Source organism: Oncorhynchus gorbuscha, linkage group LG21, assembly GCF_021184085.1.
Source record: "Oncorhynchus gorbuscha isolate QuinsamMale2020 ecotype Even-year linkage group LG21, OgorEven_v1.0, whole genome shotgun sequence".
In the NCBI taxonomy this organism is placed as follows: Eukaryota; Metazoa; Chordata; class Actinopteri; order Salmoniformes; family Salmonidae; genus Oncorhynchus; species Oncorhynchus gorbuscha.
Window position 1 is genome coordinate 39,157,158 of NC_060193.1, and position 18,935 is coordinate 39,176,092.

The 18,935-nt window shown below is 40.3% G+C and overlaps 1 protein-coding gene across 1 annotated transcript; it reads right to left on the reverse strand.

Moving 5' to 3' along the window:
- Positions 1–1,107: 1,107 nt before the first annotated feature.
- LOC124007967 (gastrula zinc finger protein XlCGF57.1-like) lies at positions 1,108–7,883 on the reverse strand. The gene is made up of 2 exons (XM_046318873.1): positions 7,286–7,883; positions 1,108–4,712 (listed from the first exon to the last, which is right to left on the reverse strand). The coding sequence occupies exons 1-2, from the start codon at positions 7,593–7,595 to the stop codon at positions 3,595–3,597; spliced, it is 1,428 nt and encodes a 475-aa protein (XP_046174829.1). The 5' UTR covers positions 7,596–7,883; the 3' UTR covers positions 1,108–3,594.
- Positions 7,884–18,935: the final 11,052 nt, after the last annotated feature.

An 18,935-nucleotide genomic window follows, 5' to 3' on the forward strand; every position in this document is an offset into this window, starting at 1 on the left:
CCAGGGGGTGGATGTTCTCCTCATCAAAGGCCAGCGGGATTTCACTCTCATGGTGAAATGGATTTCTGCCGATGTGCAGTAAAGGAGCTAAGAGCGGTGGAATCTGTGTCAACAAAAGTAAGAAAAGATTAATACACATACAATTAACAAAGAACATAACAAATGTTCAGCTGTAGTTTTATATAAGCATGCACACCTATGTTTTTGAAGAAACAGATGATTGGTGCAAAGGCATAACTTGTCACCGACATGAAGGCAACTCGGGTCCTCATTGAAGAGGTAGGGCAAGAGCAGAATCGCTGCTGTGGTCTCCAGTCCTAGTAAAGTAAAGAAATGATCTTACGACACTTGCTAATTTTATTACAAAATACATCAGAGAAAGGGAAGGAATAAGAGCAAATACCTCTTCTGTATTGTCCTTCAGGGACTGTCAAATTAGCAGGATGATGTCCTCACCCCTGCCTCGCCTCTCTACCTCTGCTAGTCCTTGAATTCTATTTTTGTCTATATCCATTCCATGGACTTGATTAATTTCTGACAAGATCTGAAAATATCACACACCATATCACACATATCATGATGATTGATGTGTAGGGACCTGGTTGAACTGGCGGGGTCTGTGTTTGAAACGTTTGAAAGAGAATGGCCCCACACCCCCTATTTTATTGCCCTTAGGGTTGTTGTCTATGAAGCAGGAATGTCTGGGAGGGGGATTGGGTGGGTGTGACTGTGTGTATGTATGTCTCTGCATGGGGTATTAGAAATTAGGTCCCTTCGCATTGTGTACATTTCAAGCTTTCAACAACAATAAAACAACCATCTAAATAATGTTTCTCGGCCCAACACACTTTGAGTTTCCTGTTTAGTTGTCTTTATATTTACATTTAAATATGTGTCGCAGTCAATCATGACAGCCTCTTTATGAAAGGCCTTTACTTATGACTTAAACAGATTCATTTTCTACCCATCTTATTCATTAATGCTGTGGGATAAATCAGGTGTTTCTTGGTGGGCTTAAACAAATCTACTGTGAAACTAAAGTGTTCACTTTACACACATGTTTATTGACTTTTAAAAAAACACAGTAACATGACAGATATAGTGGAGATGCTTCAAAAATCTGCTAGCTCATATGTATTTTCCAAAGCCTGTCTGGATGTGAACTACTTTATGCCAGGGTTTAGCTTTAAATGGATTGATTATCCCATATTCATAACCCTTATGAATAAACTTGACAGTCTTTTCCAAAAGCGTGAACAATTACGGAGTTGCAAGTGATTGGTTCCCCATTACTCATGCCTTCCCTTCACATGGTTTGCAATAAACACACAGTTGAAAAATGGAAACAATGTTTTCTTCTGATCTCCTTTGCCTTACTCCCTGCTGATATTTTGCCTAGCAACAGGGACATGTGATCGATACTGATATTCCGCCTAGCAACAGGGACATGTGATGGATAAGCCTGACTTCTCCCCTCTCTGGACCCAAGGTGACTGAGGCCCATTTGAGGGATGAAGTGTGGCTGCCAACACCAGAGTCAGAAAGGAGACATTCTAATAGCAAGAGGTCAATAGTTCGTATCAGCATATTCTGCAGATAAGACTTAATTAACTATGTTACTTAGCTAATTCTGATTTCTCCACCACAATCTTTCCCCAGAAACAGGCTCCAAAACAATAGCTCTGTTTCTGGTGTGCAGGATATAACCTTTACTCTGTGGAGGATCAAGAACCAGTCAGTTTCTGTCATATTCTTGGCTAAGTGTCTGAACATCATGGGATCATTCTACACACCCAGAACAGGCCTCTATCAACACACTTTTCTATGTTATAGGAGTTAGGTTCTTTACCAATCTCAAGCCCAATGCCTCGGCTTAAAGAATTATATTTTACTACATTAGTAAGGTTTAACAGAAAATTCCCTCACAGTGCTAACGAGATATACGGGCTAAAGTCCAACCTCAAAACAAAAATTGAAAAACCAAAGCCTGAAACACATCCCCCTTAAGACAACAAATATATCCTATATTTTTGTTGGACAAGTTCTCACCAATAACAGAAAAGAACTTCCATTTCATATTCAAATGAACTAAAATGCTTCACCTACTGGTAACAATTAAAAACAAGAAAAAACAAGTATTTCTAAATAATAATATACAATTGTATTAGTTCTCGCTTTCTTTCTAGAATCCTAAAACTAATTTTGACTACAACTACAATGCTTCACCTTCACTAATATAAACATTGTGTCTACTGGCTGTCAAAAAAATAATAATAATTAAAAAAATATTTCCCCCCACTAGCTACTAGAATTCACATCTTCCTAAAACTCACTAGCCTCTAAAACTCTCGTCCCCTTGGAACGAGCCCAAACAAAACTCATCTCCAATACGGAAAAACGTGAAGTCATAATAAATTGTGATCCATGGCAACGCACTGGCTATACGCAATACACAAACATTTTGAGTGCCCACCCTTGAGACAATCAGCAAGTTTTCCTTAAAACGAACATGTCTGATTTCAAGAGGAAACTCCTGCAATATCCATAGTAACTTTCCACCTCACTGCGGAGATTCTCTCTCTTTTCAGGGTTCACTCCATATGCATGTTGTTGGATCGGGACCCAGTCCCCAAAATCATGCTCTAGTACGTTTGTGTTGGCACATCTGAGAATGAACCCTGATATTCTAAAAGCAGGGCAAAAATGTCAATATAATTGTACCCAAAATAGTCAGCTGGTTTGCTTAAATAATTATGATTACTAAATGTTACATGAATTGTAAATATGAAATATCAAAACCAAATGTACATAAATATATTTTGGCAATAATTCACTTAATTACAAACATCTGCAACAATCATATTACTTGTATTTTTTTAAACAAGCTCCTTATAAACTGCACAAACACCAGAAACGATGTTGTTTTGACAGTAGCAATACATCACTGATATTGATTCGGGGGGAAATCAGGTTGTATGTGATGTTGAAACTAACACATCTAAAAAAAAACATGGAAATGGGAGATATCTTTTACCTCACTGATTAGGGGACAACCTGCAGAAGACAGTCAGCTACATTTTGGAGTGATGCATTTAAATGTATGGGGTTGCTAAACAAAGGAACGCAACACTTATGTCATAACTCATCGATATAATGTAGAAATCAATTGCGTGAGAGGAGGTTGCACGTCCTGTTAAAACTAACAGCTCAAAAACCACACAGAATCTGGGAGTAACGTGTACATCCCTGGTTAGAGGACCATTTGTAGAAAACATCTAGCTATATTTTGATTAAAGTGGGTCACCAATGTTATAAGTGCAACACAGCTCTTTATTTGTTAGTCACTTTTTGTTAAATCACATAAATAGTACTTTCAATTCAGAGCCTGGATTTTCACTCTGATGCTAATATCCATATCTGGCTGAAATCAATAGAACAGGGGACAAACATTTAGGCTTCTACATTGTGACATCATTAAAATACTCCTTCTACAATGTTAAAACATTCTACATTATGAAATCATTAAAATACTCCCATTACAATGTTAAAATCTTCTACATTGTGACATTTCATTGATATCATGAAACAACTCCTTCATGTATGTATTTTCTGATGTTTGTTCAGGGATCTTTTATCAGAGTATCTCTTGTCACATTGATCACAGCCATGAGGTTTCTCTCCTGTGTGTGTTCTCTGGTGTACAATAAGACGGCTAGATGTAACAAAACTCTTCTCACATTGATCACAGCTATAAGGTTTCTCTCCTGTGTGTGTTCTCTGGTGTACAATAAGACTGCTAGATGAAGTAAAACTCTTCCGACATTGATCACAGCTATAAGGTTTCTCTCCTGTGTGTGTTCTCTGGTGTGATACCAGGTTGCTTGACCGAGTAAAACTCTTCCCACATTGATTACAGCTATAAGATTTATCTCCTGTGTGTTTTCTCTGGTGTACGATCCGATGAAGAGATGTAGTAAAACTCTTCCCACATTGATCACAACTATAAGATTTATCTCCTGTGTGTGTTCTCTGGTGTGATAACAGGGTGCATGACTGAATAAAATTCATCCCACATTGATTACAGCTATACGATTTCTCTCCTGTGTGTGTTCTCTGGTGTGATAACAGGTTGCTTGACTGAGTAAAACTCTTCCCACATTGAGTACAGCTGTAGGGTTTCTTTCCTGTATGTGTTCTCTGGTGTACAATCCGATGACTAGATGTAGTAAAGCTCCTCCCACATTGATCACATCTATAAGGTTTATCTCCTGTGTGTTTTCTCTGGTGTGATAACAGGTTGCTTGACTGAGTAAAACTCTTCCCACATTGAGTACAGCTGTACGGTTTCTCTCCTGTGTGTGTTCTCTGGTGTATCATCAGATGACTAGACATAGTAAAACTCTTCCCACATTGATCACAGCTGTAAAGTTTCTCTCCAGTGTGAATTCGCATGTGTACTTTTAGTGATTTTAATCTTAAGTAACTCTTCCCACAATCAAAACAGTGGTGAGATTTCTCTCCTGTGTGTACCCGCTGGTGTATTTTAAGTTCTAATGAAGATTTGCAACGTTTCCCACAGTCAGAGCAATGAGATTTCTTCCCTGTGGGTCTCCTATGGTGTTTCTTGGGGAGTTCTGATGTAGAGACACTCTTCTCTGCCTCATCAGCATCATGATGTTGTTGAGGCTCCCCAGAGGACCCACGTCTCTCTCCTGCGTGAACAACAAGTCAGACAGATGGTTAAGGGCCACAACAGCAGAAATCCATTGAAAAGGGTGATGCCAACAGCGTAGCACTGAAGTTGTACAACAATTGACGTCTGTAATTAATGTTCAAATTATTTGACAATTGACTTAAGACAGTCAAGTGAGCAACAATAGTCATATTTAGTCTTGTTCACATATTAGTAGTAACATCGATGATTGTAGGCTAGACATAATTTATTAAAGTTGTTGAAACCAGATTACTTTTGGTCTCCAATATAGGTCCCTTTCTGTGTTTGCTAAAATTGGAGCATGAGGGCGATGCACACACAATTTGGTTGCAGTAACGCCTCCATGCTATTGAGGAAACCACTAGTTATACAAATACCATAGACCTATAGTAGGACCCGTACAACATACTTCACCTAACAACATAGACCTACTGTAGGACCCACCTAACAACAACAACAACAGACAGACAATAACACATCAATTTGTTAGGGATGTTGGATCCAACGTGGAGCACAGCATAACTGTCTTTACCAGAGTAATGAATGAAGAAACACTTTGGTTGTTGTTGCATGTTGTGATGTTTGTCATGTGATTGTCATTCAGAAAATGATTTTCTGGATCAGCTGATGACAGTTGAAGTATAATTATTGAAGAACCACATTAATGACAGTATCCATTTGGGTGTTGTCAATATAGTTAAGGTGACTCTCGGGTAGAAACATTGGATTTAGCAAACTCTGAATTGATTTAGGAAATATAAACCCATAAACTGTTTTCCCAGAGTAATATAAAGAGCCACTATATGTTACGTAGTTAGAGTGCATTTCAGAGATCTGAATACAACAAGCTGTCCGACAGCAAGATCCACTATTTAAGTTTAAGTTCACCATATGACAAGCTTAACGTTATGACTATAACTACTGTTCCCTGAAGGAGGGAAACTAGGTATAACATACTATTAAATCCACATGACAATAACTACTGTTCCCTGAAGGAGGGAAATGAGGTGCAACATACTATTAAATCCACATGTTATGACAATAACTACTGTTCCCTGAAGGAGGGAAACTAGGTACAACATACTATTAAATCCATGCCTCGCTGGAAGCCCCGCCTTCCACAGGTGATGAGCGTGAGACTGATTTATTACTTAAATTTCATACCACTCTTCATCGACCCTGGAAAGGGCGGGGCCAAACAGGTGTTGTACCTCGTTCATAACTGGCACGCAGATCGGTAGAAATGGTCATATAAATTGGCACTCCAAATGGAAAAAGTTTGTCAATTTTACCGGAAACTTCACAAGCTTAACGTCAGAATTTACGAAGGTCAGCAGCCTGTCGGGAATTGGTCATTTTATTCTGGTTATATTGATCTCTGGCTTCCTCAAGTCATTTGTGTCTTAATTATTTGATCAAAAGCTTGAAGCATCAGTTCAAGTTCTGCACATACAGTTGATTTTATTAAACACATGTGGTGTGTCTATATGAGAAAATGCACATCATAAAATTTCAACCAATCAATTGGTAGAAAGAAAATACTATTAAAAAAAAAAAATCTGGGACGCCCCTAGAACATACGTGCATTCAGACCCCTTCCCTTTTTACACATTTTGTTACATTACGTTCTATTCTAAAACGGATTACATTTATTTTAAATTATCAATCTTCAGACAATAGCTCAATGACATCACAACACCTCATAAAAGTGAGAGAAAAAAGTTTAGAAATGCTTGCATACCAGTGGTTGTATCTCTGTAGGACATGCCAGTAGGTTACAGTAGGTTGTATCTCTCTAGGTCATGCCAGTAGGTTACAGTAGGTTGTATCTCTCTAGGTCATGCCAGTAGACTACAGTAGGTTGTATCCAAGTGGAAACAATGATCAACCCAATGTGGAAAGTGTCAAAATTGGCCAACAACAAAGTGAATGGCTTATTTGCTACGTGAGGTTTACTTGATCCAACAGAAGTTTCGTAATGATTAAGTTATGTGGACACGTGACATACCGACAACTTTGATAAAAACACTATAGGAGTTGTCATCAGATCGCTATGCATATTCATGCTAGTAGTTTAGCATCTCTCTCAATTGAAAACAGGCGGTTGACGTCGACAACCCTCATAGAATATAAACAATAGATTACAATAATAAGATGTACCCACCAATCCAAAGAAAGGATAGGCGGGAGCAAGACAACCCGCAGTGCCGCTTTGTGGACAACGACTCCCCTTGTTAGGGCGGAGAGACATCTTGTCAGTATATCCATAATCTTTGGTGTAGCCAACCCAACTCTCGCATGGCACTATTGGGGGGCAAGGTGTGTAGTAAATCATCACTACATAACAATCACTACATGCCGTGCCCCTCAGTCTGCGGTCAGCAGATAGACCCTTCTCAAATATATATGTTAAGTCACTTTTTGGAAACGGAACGGAGAAAACTTAGCTTGCTCTCTACGTCGTCTGATTCTAGACATATCAGTCATCATCCTAGGGCCCTCCGTTGAAGAGCTATTGACGAGCCAACTCCGAATATCCAAAGTTAAAAACAAATTGTAGCCGGTACTTACTGGTGTTAATCAGATCTCCTATCTCCACCTCTTCATCTTTCAATGTGACAGTAATCTCCCCTTCCTTCACTCCAAAAACTACATCCTCCTCTTCTTTTACTGTAACATCCTCCTCTTTCACTCTGAATGCGTCTTCCTCTTCTTTCACTGAAACGTCTTTCTCTTCTACTTTCACTGTAACAGCCTCACCCTCTACTTCTTGTTTTACTGTGACATCCTCTTTCACGACAATGTTCAGCCCCAGAGCTTCTTTCTCCGTCCAGCAGACCCCCTCTTCTTTAACAGGAGGGGAGTAGTTTAGGGAGCTCATGTTCGGGGATGTTAGCTAGCTAGCTATCATTAGCGACTAGGCTAGTGCTAACTTAACCAGCCAGCTACTATAGCTGACTAATACAAAATAACGTAATATTAAATTAAATAGGTTAACAAGTTGAAACGCCAGAAGTGTGTCTAAAACACAGTAGCTAATATAGACCGAAAGCGTATAAATAGCTTGAATCTTTCGGCTATGTTGGCTAGCAAGCTACGGAGGTGGTTGACGAGCTGTTTCTGAAGAACCGTCCACTAGATTATACGTCACGCTGGCAGCGTCGCCTGAAAGACGCACTTCGCCGTCTACTGACTGGAGGAGAAACGCAATTGAGGATCATATTTCATTTTCAGACAAAGATTATTTTTAATGGATTTAATTAAATAAAACATTTATATTGAGACATACAAAGACAGGAATGTGTTTATTTATTAGTGCGAAATGTTTACTAAAGCACATTTAAGGCAGTTTAAATTAAGTCAAACTAAATCTAAATAAGTAGCTGTCACACACTGGCCTAACCAGAATAGAGAATAAAAGCCTCTCTATGGCCAGGGTGTGACAGCTACTTATTTAGATTTAGTTTCTCGTCATTTCTCCTTGCTTCATGCTTCTTTTTCTTCTTTGGACTTCATATGGCGGTTGTCAACCAACTTTCAGGTGCATTACCACCACCAACTGGACTGGAGTGTGGACCTCAGTTCATTTTTCAATCACCCACGTGGGTATATACCAAGACAGTCATGAAGAGGACACAACAAAACCTTTTCCCCCTCAGGAGACTGAAAAGATTTGGCATGGGTCCCCAGATACTCAAAAGGACCAAACCCCCCCCATATCCTTTTGTGCACTGCTGCTACTCACTGGTTGTTTGTTACCTATGCATAGTCACTACGCCCCCACCTTCATGTACAGATTACCTCAACTAGCCTGTACCCCCGCACACTGACTCGGTACCGGTGCCCCCTGTATATAGCCTCGTTATTGTTATTCTCATTGTGTTACTTTTTATTATTACTTTTAATTTTTGTCTACTTGGTAAACATGTTCATCTTCTTGAACTACACTGTTGGTTAAGGGCTTGTATAAGTAAAGCATTTCACGGTAAAGTCTAAATTGGTGTCTTGACAGATTTGTAAAAAAACGGTTTGTCATAAAACACTATATTTAAATGTTGCCGACACCCCTCCCTAGAGGTGTCTCATTATTAGGATTCATTGCTGATTCCTACCTGTAGCTCACTATGAGGTGTCTAGTGATACAGGTTAAAGGCCCTGTTGGAGATTGGTGGTTGGTGGCGGAGTCGAGGGAACAAGCAGAGTTGGACACGGCCAAGTTATTATCCCACACACAGTCTCTGTGGTTCATATGAAGCCCATTCCTGGGAATTAGATTTGATTACAAATTGCATCTGTCTGTTACCACAGAAGGGTTGCATCTGTCCCATTCCCAGCTAGGTTACGAGGCGCTTTATCGCCAGTACCTATGACTGGTTGATAGGGGAAACCTCCATGCTTATTATAGAAAAAGTAATTTGTGGAAAAATATTTTGTAAACTGAAATAAAATAACAAACCTGTTTGAAAAATGAAAACTATTCCAAAACTATTTTGACTCCAAAACTAAAATTGCCTAAAATAATAACCAGCCTCTATTATGTTAAGTTTGAATAATTTATATCTTAACTTTGGGCAAAAATATAATATTGTTTACGTGGTTTTAAAGCTTCTGAATCTGGTGGCTGCTGGGTGGCAATGTTTCAAATAGACCTAGCTTTGTGTATCACTATCACTATCACTTGCTATCACCAGACATACTTTAAGAAATTAGGATATTGGAAACTCCTTTTGAGTCGTATTAATAGCTTAAAGAAAATAACATTGGCATGAATTACCCTCTGAACAAGAAGCACAACATTACAAAAATTTTCAGAGATGTGAGATAATTAACTTGTTCTCTGTAATAGCGTATAGCTTTGCAATCGTGACATTACGTACTTTCAAGGAAAATAGGCATGTTTCTCGACTCATACCCTGACTTTAAAAATGGATTTAAGTGAGAATTAGCTTAGGATCTGCGTGTCACAGCATGAAAATGTGATTGGTCGACAGTCTTCTGGACGGGCGTTTTATTTTCTGGAATCGGTTTTATTTGAAAACGTTTTTGTTCAATTGCCTGCCTATTGAATTTGGAATGCACTGTACTGTTCATCTCTGAAACTCACTGAGATAATTCCTTTGATACAGCAGTAGCAATACAGGAATATAAATTCTACAGAATAAACAGGAATGCTTATGGGGAGGTGTTGCTGTATACAGTGCATTCGGAAAGTATTCAGACCCCTTGACTTTTTCCACATTTTGTTACGTTAAAGCCTTATTCTAAAATTGATCAAATCATTTCCCCCCTTTCATTTAGCTCATTTATTTGGCACACCTGCATTTGGGGAGTTTCTCTCATCCTTCTCTGCAGATCCTCTCTAGCTCTGTCGAGTTGGATGGGGAACATCACTGCACAGCTATTTTCAGGTCTCTCCAGAGATGTTAGATCGGGCTGAAGTCTGGGCTCTGGCTGGGCCACTCAAGGACATTCAGAGCCACTCCTATGTTGTCTTGGTTGTGTGCTTACGGTCGTTGTCCTGTTGGATGGTGAACCTTTGCCACAGTCTCAGGTCCTGAGCACTCTGGAGCAAGTCTTTCATCAAGGATCTCTCTGCACTTTGCTCTGTTAATATTTCTCTCGATCCTGACTAGTCTCCCAGTCCCTGCTGCTGAAAAATGTCCCCACAGCATGATGCTGCCACCACCATGCTTCACCGTAGGGATGGTGCCAGGTTTCCCCCAGAAATGACTCTTGGCATTCAGGCCAAAGAGTTCAAACTTGGTTTCATCAAGCCAGCGAATCTTGTTTCTCAGGGTCTAAGAATCCTTGAGGTGCCTTTTGGCAAACTCCGAGCAGGCTGTTATGTGCCTTTTACTGAGGAGTGGCTTCTGTCTGGGCACTCTACCATAAAGGTCTGATTGGTGGAGTGCTGAAGAGATGGTTGTCCTTCTGGAAGGTTCTCCCAAGCATTGCTCTGTTTGACTTCAAGCCTACCAACTCCCGAGATGAGGCTGGTGTAACCAAATTGAAATGGCTAGCTAGTTAGCGTGCACTAATTAGAGGGACAGAAACTATACTGTTACACTGGCAATACTAAAGTGCCAATAAGAACATCCAATAGTCAAATGTTAATGAAATACAAATGGTATAGAGGGAAATAGTCCGAATAACTACAACCTAAAACTTATTACCTGGGAATATTGAAGACTCATGTTAAAAGGAACCACCAGCTTTCATATGTTCTCATGTTCTGAGCAAGGAACTAAAATGTTAGCTTCCTTACATAGCACATATTGCACTTTTACTTTCTTCTCCAACGCTTTGTTTTTGCATTATTTAAACCAAATTGAACATGTTTCATTATTTACTTGAGGCTAAATTGATTTTAATTGATGTATTATATTAAGTCAAAATAAGTGTTAATTCAGTATTGTTGTAATTTTCATTATTACAACAGCAAAATTTTAATCGGCCAATTAATCGGTATCAGCTTTTTTTTTTGGTCCACCAATAATCGGTATCGGCGTTGAAAAATCAGAATCGGTCGACCTCTATTCCAAATCATATCCAATCAATTGAATTTAGCACAGGTGGACTCCGAACAAGTTGCAGATACATCTCAGGTTAATGGAAACAAGATGCATCTGAAAGCAATTTCGAGTCTCATAGCGAATGGTCTGAATACTTAAGTAAATAATGTATTACCTGCTTTAATTTTGTCATTATGGGCTATTGATGACACCCCTCTGAAACAAGATAGTCTAACCATCAGAAAAATATTTCTTCCTTAGCCTACTCCTCCCGCTTCAGCTTGCCTTCGTAAATATTGATGTTATGCTCCTAAAGTTTCTGGTAATAGGCTACACCAGCAGTCGTTATGCTCCTATAGTTTCTGGTAATAGGCTACACCAGCAGTCGTTATGCTCCTATAGTTTCTGGTAATCGGCTACACCAGCAGTCGTTATGCTCCTATAGTTTCTGGTAATAGGCTACACCAGCAGTCGTTATGCTCCTATAGTTTCTGGTAATAGACTACACCGGCAGTCAGCAACCTTTTCCATTTGGTGTCAATTTATCTGACCATTTCTACTGATCTGGTGCCAGTTATGATTTTCATATACACATTTTACTGGAACAGTTTAATTTAATTTATAATAGTAATAATAATTATTATAGTTTCTGTATCTCAACATCATTCTCTGTGGTTAATCTACATTATATTTAAATGAAAATGATGAATACAATTTTTTATTGCCATTGTTATTTTTTTTTTAATAACCTACATAAAGCCTCAAAATGTTATCATTGTGGCCTGCAGGTAGAACACATCCTGATAAAAATAAATATCTTATAAATCACATTGGCTACGCATGGCCTGTCTACAACGAACTTGAAACATTGTATCAACTTGGTCTAGCCGAAACTCCTCATAGCAAGCTTGCAACATTGTATAAAATATTCTGGGCCCTCAGAGTTTCCCGTGCCAGTGAGTTCGGAACAGATACAGCTGTCGGCTATTAGTGCAAAGGATAAGAAATATTCAGGTATTTTATGACATTTCCACTGAATCAGAGCATTACATATTTCCCTTTCATGCCGAGTGGTTATCAAAAGGGTGAGAGCTGGAAATATTTTACGAAAATACTTTGAGGAACTATTGTCATACGCAATTGTCATACGACTTTTTCTTGCTGTTTGAGGTGAAGAACAATGTATTTGAGAAGCTCCACAACTCAAATTTAGAACCAGGAACAGATATAGCCCTTGGTTCTCTCCAGACCTGACTGCCCTTGACCAGCACAAAAACATCCTGTGGCGTTCTGCATTAGCATCAAATAGCCCCCGTCATATGCAACTTTTCAGGGAAGTTAGGAGCCAATATACACAGGCAGTTAGGAAAGTTTAGGCTAGCTTTTTCAAGCATAAATATGCATCCTGTAGCACAAACTCAAAAAGGGTCCGGGGCACTGGAAAGTCCATGGAGAATAAGAGCACCTCCTCCCAGCTGCCCACTGCACGGAGGCTAGGAAACACTGTCACCACTGATAAATCCACGATAATTGAGAATTTCAACAAGCATTTCTCTACGGCTGGCCATGCTTTCCTCCTGGCTGCCCCAACCCTGGCCAACAGCTCCCCACCCCCCACAGCTACTTGCCCAAGCCTCCCCAGCTTCTCCTTCACCCAAATCCATATAGTTGATGTTGTTCTGAAAGAGCTGCAAAACCTGGACCCGTACAAATCACCTGGGCTAGACAATCTGGACTCTCGCTTTCTAAAATTATCCGCCGTCGTTGTTGCAACCCCAAATACTAGTCTGTTCAACTTCTCTTTCGTATCATCCGAGATTCCTAAAGATTGGAAAGCTTCTGCGGTCATCCCCCTCTTCAAAGGGGGTGACACTCTAGACCCAAACTGTTACAGACCTATATCCATCCGGCCCTGCCTTTCTAAAGTCTTCGAAATCCAAGTTAAACAGATCACTGACCATCTCGAATCCCACCGTACCTTCTCTGCTGTGCATTCCGGTTTCCGAGCTGGTCACTGGTGCACCTCAGCCACACTCAAGGTACTAAATAATATCATAAGCGCCATCGATAAAAGACAGTTCTGTGCAGCCATCTTCATTGACCAGGCCAAGGCTTTCGACTCTGTCAATCACCGTATTCTTATCAGCCGACTCAACAGCCTTGGTTTCTCAATTAACTGCCTCACCTGGTTCAACAACTACTTCTCAGACAGAGTTCAGTGTGTCAAATCGGAGGGCCTGTTGTCCGGACCTCTGGCAGTCTCTATTGGGGTACCACAGGGTTCAATTCTCAGCCCGACTCTGCGGGTGATTCCCTGATCCACCTCTACGCAGACAACACCATTCTGTATACGTCTGGCCCTTCTTTGGACACTGTGTTAACAAACCTCCAAATGAGCTTCAATGCCACACAACACTTTTTCTGTGGCCTCCAACTGCTCTTAAGCGCTAGTAAAACTAAATGCATGCTCTTCAACCGATCGCTGCCCGCACATGCCCGCCCGACTACCGTCACAAAACTGACTATTCTACCGATCCTTGACTCCGGCGACGTCATTCACAAAATAGCCTCCAACGCTTTACTCAGCAATCTGGATGCAGTCTATCACAGTGCCATCCCGTTTTGTCACCAAAGTCCCACATACCACCTTCCAATGCGACCTGTATGCTCTCGTCGGCTGGCCCTCGCTACTTATTTGTCGCCAAACCCACTGGCTCCAGGTCATCTATAAGTCTTTGCTAAGTAAAGCTCCGCCTTAACTCAGCTCATTGGTCACCCCCAAAGCCAATACCTACTTTAGCCGCCTTTCCTTCCAGTTCTCTGCTGCCAATGACTGGAACGAATTGCAAAAATCTCTGAAGTTGGAGACTTATATCTCCCTCACTAACTTTAAACATCAGCTATCTGAGCAGCTTACCAATCGCTGCAGCTGTACACAGCCCATCTGTAAATATCCCATCCAACTACCTACCTCATCCCCATGTTTTTATTTACTTTTTTTGCTCTTTTGCACACCAGTATTTCTACTTGCACATCATCATCTGCACATCTATCACTCCAGTGTTAATTTGCTAAATTGTAATTACTTTGCTACAATGGCCTATTTATTGCCTTAACTCCTTACTCCATTTGCACACACCGTATATACATTTTTCTATTGTGTTATTGACTGTACTTTTGTTTATTCCATGTGTAACTCTGTTGTTTGTGTCGCACTGCTTTGCTTTATCTTGGCCAGGTTGCAGTTGTAAATTAGAACTTGTTCTCAACTGGCTTACCTGATTAAATGAAGGTGAAATAAATAAAAATCTACATTGTGACATCATTAAAATACAATAGTTAAAATGTAAATAAACAACAGTTATATCCTCAATGAACACTAAACTGCGTAAAGGTGAATTAAGAAAATGAAATAAAAAATAATCTTATCTTTATTGACAACACCCGGCTGGACAATTTGGCAAACACTTAGTATTACAAACCCTCATTGTCAGGTTGATGGAAAAGCCAAAGAGCATTTTACTGGTTGAAGTGGGTTTTTTTAAGTACAAAGCGGTTGGTTTGCGATAATGACACAAACATTATATTAACCAGGACATTCAAACGAGCCTTACAATAATAATCCAAAGTAGTGTGAAATGCACTCATAAGCAACCTTGAAATGGAGGGTACTACCCTGAGTTTTCCCCCGTTCACATTCAGAATACATTGTGAAAAACTAAAATCTTTGCTCTCCATTTTTGCTCCAGGCAGATATACTACATCTATAACTATCAAATCAAATGTATTTATATAGCCCTTCTTACATCAGCTGATATTTCAAAGTGCTTATTATACATAAACCCAGCCTAAAACCCCAAACAGCAAGCAATGCAGGTGTAGAAGCACCTGGAAAAACTCCCTAGAAAGGCCAAAACCTAGGAAGAAACCTAGAGAGGAACCAGGCTATGAGGGGTGGCCAGTCCTTTTATGGCTGTGCCAGGTGGAGATTATAACAGAACATGGCCAAGATTCATAAATGACCAGCTTGGTCAAATAATAATAATCACAGTGGTTGTCTAGGGTGCAACAGGTCTGTATACGGCCCAGGAGGCCTGTAAACAGTAGCTATAAAAAGTGATTGAGTAGGCTGCATAGATTTCATGACTAGATGATCAAAAGACGAAAACATTTTTTTTTTGTCAATTGAAATTTGCTATCGTAAATGTTAGCAACACCTCCGCCTTTGCGGGATGCGCGGGGGGATATGGTCACTAGTGTAACCAGGAGGTGAGGCCTCATTTAACACAGTAAATTCATCAGGCTTAAGCCATGTTTCAGTCAGGCCAATCACATCAAGATTATGATCAGTGATTAGTTAATTGACGATAACTGCCTTGGAAGTGAGGGATCTAACATTAAGTAGCCCTATTTTGAGATGAGCGATATCACAATCTCTTTCAATAATGGCAGGAATGGAGGAGGTCTTTATTCCAGTGAGATTGCTAAGGCGAACACCGCCATGTTTAGTTTTGCCCAACCTAGGTCGAGGCACAGACATGGTCTCAATGGGGATAGCTGAGCTGACTGCACTGACTGTGCTAGTGGATATCGGTTTACTCATTAGCAAGGAGGAGTTTCTGCATTCAAATTATGCGTGCATCGCCCTCAATTTTATTATACACAGAAAGGGGCCTATATTGGAGACCAAAAGTCGTCTGGCACACTGCTTAGGATTTCAGCAACTTTTAACTTATTTCTAACCTACATTCACCGATTTTACTACTAATGTGAAAACAAGACTAAATATGACCATTCTTGCTCATTTTAAGACAATTGTCAAATAATTTGAACATTGATTACAGACGTCAATTGTTGTACAACATCATGGCTACTCTGTTGGCATCACCTTTTTTGTTAAGGGATTTTTTTAATCAATAATGACTAATTATGTATACATTTCAATCAGGACTGACTAATCAGAATACTATTATGTTACTGTATAGATGTATGAATTTTCTTTTAATCCTAGTACTGAATATAATGTGTGTAAATATAATCAAGAATTAGAACAATGACTGTCTGTTCCTTGGTAGAAATGAATGAACTTATCGTCAGACTGGCTAGAATTCTTATCTACACAGGAAGACCTTGGCTCGGTCATAAATTATATTAAATTGATGTGGGACGATGTGGGAGGCATTGGGATATTGCCTTTGTACCAGGGTGAAGAAGAGACGGGACAGTTTGAAAACTAATGACGTCATTTTCAATTTATAACCTGTGGCAAACTGTATCATGTTCAGTACTCTCGAGAATAAACACTCCTGATTGATTTTGAGACTGGTCTCTGTCCATTTTATGCAAATAAGAGTCTTACAAATTCTTAGAAGTGGACAGAGTGTTTAATTTAATTGGGTATTAAAACATGTAAGAATTTAATTCCTGTAACACTTTTACAGTGAATTTCTGCTGTTGTGGGCCTTTAACCATCGGTCTGACTTTGTTGTTCACACAGGAGAGAGACGTGACTATTGTGGATCCTCAACAACCTCATGATGCTGACGAGGCAGAGAAGAGAGACATCTCTGCATGTCTGGCAGACATATCAGTGTGGATGACGGATCACCACCTCAAGCTGAACTTCGGCAAGACGGAGCTGCTCTTCCTCCCGGGGAAGGACTGCCCGTTCCATGATCTCGCCATCACGGTTGACAACTCCATTATGTCCTCCTCCCAGAGCGCTAAGAACCTTGGCGTGATCCTGGACAACACCCTGTCGTTCTCAACTAACATCAAGGCGGTGGCCCGTTCCTGTAGGTTCATGCTCTACAACATCCGCAGAGTACGACCCTGCCTCACACAGGAAGCGGCGCAGGTCCTAATCCAGGCACTTGTCATCTCCCGTCTGGATTACTGCAACTCGCTGTTGGCTGGGCTCCCTGCCTGTGCCATTAAACCCCCACAACTCATCCAGAACGCCGCAGCCCGTCTGGTGTTCAACCTTCCCAAGTTCTCTCACGTCACCCCGCACCCCACCCCGAGCGGAAATGCTTTCTAATTCCCACAGTGCAGCAATATCTAACAAGTAATATCTAACTAAATGCTTGTGTTTCAAGCTCCAACAGTACAGTAATATCTAACTAGATGCTTGTGTTCCTAGCTCCAAAAGTACAGTAATATCTAACTAGATGCTTGTGTTTCTAGCTCCAACAGTACAGTAATATCGAGCTAAATGCTTGTGTTCCTAACTCCAACAGTGCAGTAATATCTAACTAAATGCTTGTGTTTCTAGCACCAACAGTGCAGTAATATCTAACTAAATGCTTGTGTTTCTAGCACCAACAGTGCAGTAATATCTAACTAAATGCTTGTGTTTCTAGCTCCAACAGTAATATCTAACTAAATACTTGTGTTTCTAGCACCAACAGTGCAGTAATACATTGGGGGGGAAAGTATTTAGTCAGCCACCAATTGTGCAAGTTCTCCCACTTAAAAAGATGAGAGAGGCCTGTAATTTTGATCATAGGTACACTTCAACTATGACAGACAAAATGAGAGAAAAAAAAATCCAGAAAATCACGTTGTAGGATTTTTTATTAATTTATTTGCAAATTATGGTAGAAAATAAATAGGGTTTAGGGTAGGGACGTCCCTAGCCCATTGAAGTTGACATTTAAATGGTTATGGTAGGCTCTGAATAAGGCTTCATTGACGACGACGCGTTCCATCTATTCCAGGGCACAGCAGAGGAACTTCATCGATTCCACTCCTTCATCAATACAAGCAGTGAACATCTGAATTTCACCCTCACCTGTGATGCGCATGAAACAAGTTATCTGGACATTTTGATTAACATCTGCTAACCATGTGTATGTGACGAATCAAATCTGATTTGATTTGAGTCACTAGAGTGCGATGAGCCAAGTAAAGCCCCCCCAGCCAAACCCTCCCCTAACCCGGACGACGCTTGGCCAATTGTGTGCCGCCCTATGGGACTCCCGATCACAACAGGTTGTGGTACAGTCCAGGATCAAACCCTGATCTGTAGTGACGCCTCTAGCACTGCGATGCAGTACCTTAGATCGCTGTGCCACCCGGGCGTAACCTTTTTTTAAACCAATTCTGATGGTTGTTAAAAGTGGGATTTTTACATTATTACCGTTATATCAACACACTCAGCACTCCCAACATCCCCAACTAACAATCTCTTTGGCACCGTAGACATCTAGTGACCACTTGTTTCCATGTAACCAAATGTAATAGGGTTATATTGGTGATTCCCCTTGCCACTTTATTGTTAAGCCAATGGGTTTTTGTTTGAGTTTTGTCTTGCCTTCACCTACTCAACATGGCATCTTATTGGCTGGTTTGCGTAGCTTGCTTACGAGGGGGGATGTTCTAGTTGGAATCGTCCCAGTGAACAAGCACCAAACCAGCGGTAAGTTGTTGGTTGCAAAGCACTGTACATCAAATGTGATTTTTATACTGTCAAGTGATGATTTAAATGTACAATTTATATCAAATTGTTTGTAAATGTTATTCGAACATCACACATAAGATGCAGCGGTTTTTGGAGAATATGTGTTGTGCATTTTGTTGGAAAGAATTCTCGCCTGTATTAGCTAGCAACTTACTGTGTCTGGTGGGGGGGTCATATATTTTGTACAGTGCGTGAGTGCAGAGTTGGATGGTGAGCCGTGCATTGCATGACGTGCAATTTTGTGTAG

What these genes read in the sequence shown, in the direction of transcription:
- LOC124007967 (XM_046318873.1), bottom strand. Translation starts at nt 7,595, where the DNA reads ATGAGCTCCCTAAACTACTCCCCTCCTGTTAAAGAAGAGGGGGTCTGC. An exon ending in AGGAGATCTGATTAACACCA is followed by an intron (nt 4,713 to 7,285) that starts GTAAGTACCGGC and finishes TTGTTCACGCAG; the next exon opens with GAGAGAGACGTGGGTCCTCT.